Consider the following 5,917-nt stretch of genomic DNA (forward strand, 5'->3'; position numbering starts at 1 on the left):
CCATGTTTAGAATAGTTTTTTTAGACGAAGGCAATGATTTTTAGAAGAAGGCTTTAAAATTCAAAATGGCGCTTGTTTTCATATTTCTCAGTCTTTACTTCATCACTCTTCTTCTGTTGAGCACTTCTCTCTCTTTCTCGAGTCTCGACTCTCTCGCTCTTGTTGTTGTGGTTGTCGGATTGTCCCAAGACCCAAGACCCAAAACAAACTTCGTTTCCAAAAAAGGTCTATAAATAGAAATACTAATATATACATTAAGAGTGGCAGAATATTTGGAAGAAGAAAAAAAGGCTCAATTGTTTTATTATTATTATCACCCCATCCATGTATGTACGGGGGTTAAATAGGGCCGAAAATAAAGAAGAGTTCCAGATTTACTAAATCCGGATTTCTATTTTCAATCCCAATATGTTTTGGCACATTTCAAAATTAAGTATTTCCTGCGAAGGCGTCAAAGGTCGTTTAGTACAAGCAGAGCACCTATGCTTTTAAGAGTCTATTTAACACTGCATCGGAATCGTCCAAAACGCGATAAATGCGTCTAAATTTGCCTAATTAGTGAAGTTTTAAAGTTGTCACTTACAAAAATTGTCCAAATAATAGCGTGTATTCATATTGCGGTTATCGAGAAAAGGTGTGTTTATGCCATGGGATGTGCTATGTCATTGTTTGCACGATGAATCGCATTTCTTTGAGCAATATATATTCACCCACAAACGACTAATAACATCATTATGGCTTAATTATGCTTATATAAGTATAATGAAGGTCTAAAAATGATAACGAAGCTATATAATTGAATACGCACACTATATAGTCGTCATAGAAGGACACTCATGCACGTAAATGGTGATTTTGAGTAAGTGTAAGAAACCCTCTCTACCACAATAATGAGTTCTGAACTGATAATATGTACTTTTATATTAACTATATATTAGAACCCTTAGAAGGTTCAAACTGCTAATACGTGACCTGGAAATCCAAGATTTGACATGGTCGAAAAGTGCACAACCCTGTTCATAAATAAATAACTGTATGAACCAGTGGAGCTAAATATCAATATTTATCAACTTGGCGCCTGCCTTCGCAAAACTATTTTGAAATTTTTCTAGAAAAAGTCTAGAAAAACTATTTGGGATTATATTCAAAACCCGATATAAATAGTGAATTAGAATCGAATCCCCCAGTCCAAGAGACCTAAGACACCCCACTGCAGTCAGTAACACACATACTCAGAGAGTCAGTCACACAGATACACCCACTCTCAATATAGATATATATTTAATACTTTAATACCATATTTTCTGATGTATACTGAAGAAAAAATTTCTGATATGTATTGAAGAAAAAAAAAATTGAACTTCAAAAACCCCCATTCCATTTTCATGTTTTTAAAATCCTGTATCATTTTATGTTTGGTGCAAAACTATCCTACAGACCTCCGATTCACACTGAAAGCAGGTTACAGCCTTACAGGTGGTATGCAAGACACTGCTGAGGCTTCATATTGTCCAGTTTCGCATTTCAGTTGAGTCATTTATAAGTGAGTGTCTCTGATGGCGACTCACAGCCAAGGAAGGGGCTCTAGCAGCGTCGCTTCGCCTCACAGTGACGAGTTCGAGGCGTCAGAAAGAAGTAGTGTATTGGCAGCGAACTGTCAGGCTAGTGATAATCAGATCACAGAGGAGAACAGTATCTCACCTGTGGCACCAAGTGGCGAAGTAGGCGTACAGGTCCCACTTGAAAACATCGTTACCCCCTTTCTAAGACATAACTCTGATGGCACAGTCGCTTTTTTTGCACAAGATCCGCTCAAAACTGCAAGGGCATCCTCAAAGCCTGTGGTCACAATCAAGACGAATAGGAATGTCTATTTCGATAACGATGAGATATCGGGCGTGATTAATATTCAGTCAGATAGTGATAGGGTTTTCCCTAATACCATGGCGTTATTATTGTGTCGATACGCGGCCAAGAATCCTAATCTACCACCACGCGAGAAAGTCTGCACTTTACACTGCACTAAGTATGCGGTGGCAGGTTCGTTGTTCGTTCCCATAGGAGTCACGAAGATACCATTCTCTTTCATTACACCCGAGAATGTGCCTCCGTCTTTTGAGTCGCGTTGGGGTGATGTGCTATGGGAGATCAGGTTGGTGCATCAAGGCTCTTCGACTCCGCTGGTCACACTTGGCAAATTTAAGTTTCGCAAGGCTTCGCTATATTATAGTCTTCCGGGGTATCGTCCTACGTCACAGGCAGAAAGGTTTATGTATTTTACGGGCAAGACATTGCGTATCGAGGCTTCGCTGGCTAACGATGTCATATCTATAGGGGATGCGGTTGACGTCATCGTGAGTATGCACTATGACACAACATCTGGCAAAGCATTACCTATCAAGAAAATTAAGGGGAGTATAATGCAGAATTTGTACGCTCGGAAAAAAGCAATAGTAATCATGAACAAAGAAATTGCTTTAGAGAATACTGTTATGGAGCCAAAGGCTTGGCTTGCGGATACGGTCACGAACGCCGATGGCGTGACGGCAGAGAAAAAGTTTTCGTTAAAACCACAAAATGTAGCTAAAGCCGGTGTCCAACGAGTTAAAAATGCCCAGGGACGTGTGACCTCCATTTTGATTGCACCATCTGCAGTCCACGACGGTGAAAGAAGCACGGTATGGCTGAAGTACGAGGTTTTGCTAAGGTTTGTCCTGGTAGGGGCACCAGATATCATATTGAAATTACCGTATCACCAGCAGAATACGCGTGACGAAGCAGAAGCGTGCGGTATCGAAGACATTCACGAGCGGATGGTATTTCCTGAAACAGAAGAACCTCCTATATATGCGTCGCACAGACGTATGTCCGTACCCGCCTATCAAAATTTGCGCAGAGGCAGCACCGATTTGGGGAACCCGAAGCACATCGACGGCGTAGTAGAATTTGAGCAGCCAATGTTAGAAGTCGACGATGGGAGCGAGTTATTATCGATAGACCAATCAGTCGAACAAGATAAGGAGTCTTTCAGCAAGTCTGCGGTATCACCTGCTCGGTCAATGGGTTCAATGGCCACTGGAGGCAGCACGGGACTTCATGATATGCCCACTTATGAAGAGCTGAATATAGAAGAATATTGTCAACGTTCAGCCACTTCATCGCGTACTGCTTCTCGTCCTACTTCCCGTCCTACTTCGCGGCGTCCAAGTACGGCTTTTTCACCAACAAGTGATAGGCGTCCTAGTACGTCGAGCACTCTAGCAGATACCGGAAAGCAACGACGGCCCAGCGTAGTGATGGGCTTAATGGAATTGAGTGGGTTGGGGAGATCACTACCGGATGGTATGAACAGTGGATCTACTGGTAGCCTACCGAGAACTCATTCAGGACGACCAGCTCCAGTCAAGCAAAGGAGTAAAAGTAGTACGTTGGTGGGTATGTTTAGACGTAGAGCTTCATCTATTGGTCAAGGTCGATCGGGTGTGGCAGCATTGGCTGCTGCCAACGAAGAAGATACTGAGTACAAGTCGCCTTATTTTCCAGATGGGCGGAAGCAAAGTGAGGCTGATGCCAGCAGAGTCGGGACGGGAGTGGATATTGGCTCAAGCTACACTAGTGGTTCACGACGTAATTTTAATATCAATGTGGATACCCCTGAGCTTGAAGACGACGCAGCCGAAGTTGATGAGGAAATACCGGCCAGTTATGGTGAAGAGGAAGCCAGTGGTGATAGGGGTGATTAATTCTAAGTGATTAAAATATATTGAGATGTCTGTATATTGCTCTTGCGTCAAATTTTCCACATAGCCTTCATTTAGGTAATTTGCCTTACAAGTTTACATTTGTCAGTATATCGTCCGCATGAGTGATCATGACAGTATTTGCAACGCAGACGCTACAAACGGAATTGTTTACAATTACTCTTTTACACGGAACCATGTTTCAAAAAGCAAACGTGAGATTTACTTTATTTACGAAGGTTTGCTGTACTGTCGAAAAGACAGTACGTGTCAGGGCATCTCCATGACAGATGATTCAATTGGACTAATTCTTGTTTAAGTTTGATCAGATGATGGCTTTCCTCCATTATTTTAGAAATTCCTACCCAAATGATTCCGACCATCCGCGTCGTGGTTGCTGCCGACATGAAAGACAAGTGTTGCGCTCTCAGATTACATATCTGTTGAAGCGTCGCGCTGCCGATTTGTAAAGGACAGCTGCATATTTCATAGAAAAGCAGAGGTGCGCGACAGGTCCAATTTCGAGACTCCTGATTCCATTCCATTCCAGGACATCCAAGCAAATCTCAAGTCAGCATAGCTGCGCAAATGAAATTGATTTACCCAATTAATGCACTGAAGCTGCAGAAGCTCTTTGCATATATGCCTTCCACCCTAAAATAATGCATATTGTGTCATAGACACACGATCGCCAGTGTGTGGATTTGGTTTCCCTCAGTTATTTCTGATTGAAAAACTCAAGCGAATAGACAAGAACATAAAATATCTGCCAATGCTGACAAAATACCGGCCATGAAATACAAGTTAATACTTGACTAAGCCCCATTGTCATCGGTGATACCACGCCTGATATTTACTTAAAAAATCCAGACGATATTGCGCTAGAGGGTTTATGCATCTTTTTGCCACTCAGTTCCATAGTGGGTCCATAGCAATCATACAAGGTAAAATAATACTTTTTACCATGTCACGTAACAACCTATCCGCCAAGAAACTTGGGTCTCGACTCTGAGATTGTGACAAAGCCTAGTAGAACTTATAGGATATTTAACGAGCATGCATCAAGATACTAGCGAAATACTGTCTTCCGACTGTTAAGGTCCTCCGAATGGAATGCTTGTAAATCATTTTCATATTACTTACAAGATTATCTATCTATCATCCCATCCCGTCCCCGGCAGTACTTCTCGTATTCTCAATCACCGGTAACTACTGTACGATCTTACACCATATACTGTACTCTGACGCGCTACTGGGAATCTGGCTAGTATGCTTCGTAAAGTCATTAGTTACCAGTTTCTCGTTAAAGGAGGGAGCAAACTAGTCTCATCTTACGAATTCTAGACATTCATTTAAACTGTATCTATGTGCGCCGTTTGCGTCTACATAAAGAGTTGAGCTGTATTTTAGAAACACCATGACATACTGGACCGATGTAATGTGTTAACTGAAAGCACTTTCCGTCATGAAGGAACATTCGCATAGCGGATTTGCCTAAAAAAAATTCCACTTACGACGTACTTTTCCCCAAGGATTCTTGATGTGAGCGGGAAAAATATCAAAAGTAAGCAACATAAAGAAGCAAAGCGAACGCGAAAGATAAACACTTACGATCGTCAACGGTCGAGGCGGCTTCGTCGTTCAATGTTGTCCTGATACCTTTGACAGCCAGTAGAAGAGCATGAAATTGCCTTTTTCGCATGTTTAACTTCATGTCTAGGTTGTTGCTCTCTGCATTCAGCAGGTCGATCTCTTTCTGAAGATCGTCAATATTTCTAGAAATATAGCCACCATGCCACCATATTCAAAAACAAATTAGTCTTGATCCGACTTCGAAAATTTCTACTAGTGCAATGTGCTGCGCAGATATGCAAAGAGTCTAGAAAATAATTATTTACAGATAAGAAGAACAGAGAAACAGTGGATTAGCATTCTGCACCAGTTGACTACTGAATATTGCCGTCTGCGTTCCAAGGTACTCATCAATGAAAGTTTCAGAGTGGTACGTGAATAGATATTGAACGCACCTATGCTACCTAGGTAGTACAATGAGAGACAAGACTTCACGCCAAAATCGATCGCATAGAATTTTGCACGTAACCCTTCTCGAAATTATGAGGTACGATCAGTTTATTCGTCACTACCAGTACATGGCACAAAAACTCTACTTGCAAGTT

The 5,917-nt window shown here is 41.7% G+C and overlaps 1 protein-coding gene across 1 annotated transcript; it reads left to right on the forward strand.

Moving 5' to 3' along the window:
- The first annotated feature begins 1,433 nt into the window (after positions 1-1,433).
- SARC_00648 (hypothetical protein) lies at positions 1,434-3,777 on the forward strand. The gene has a single exon (XM_014305639.1). It carries the CDS (start codon positions 1,557-1,559, stop codon positions 3,741-3,743), a length of 2,187 nt encoding a protein of 728 aa, XP_014161114.1. The 5' UTR covers positions 1,434-1,556; the 3' UTR covers positions 3,744-3,777.
- The last annotated feature ends 2,140 nt before the right edge of the window (positions 3,778-5,917 follow it).

Source organism: Sphaeroforma arctica (genome assembly GCF_001186125.1).
Source record: "Sphaeroforma arctica JP610 unplaced genomic scaffold supercont1.22, whole genome shotgun sequence".
NCBI lineage: Eukaryota > Ichthyosporea > Ichthyophonida > Sphaeroforma > Sphaeroforma arctica.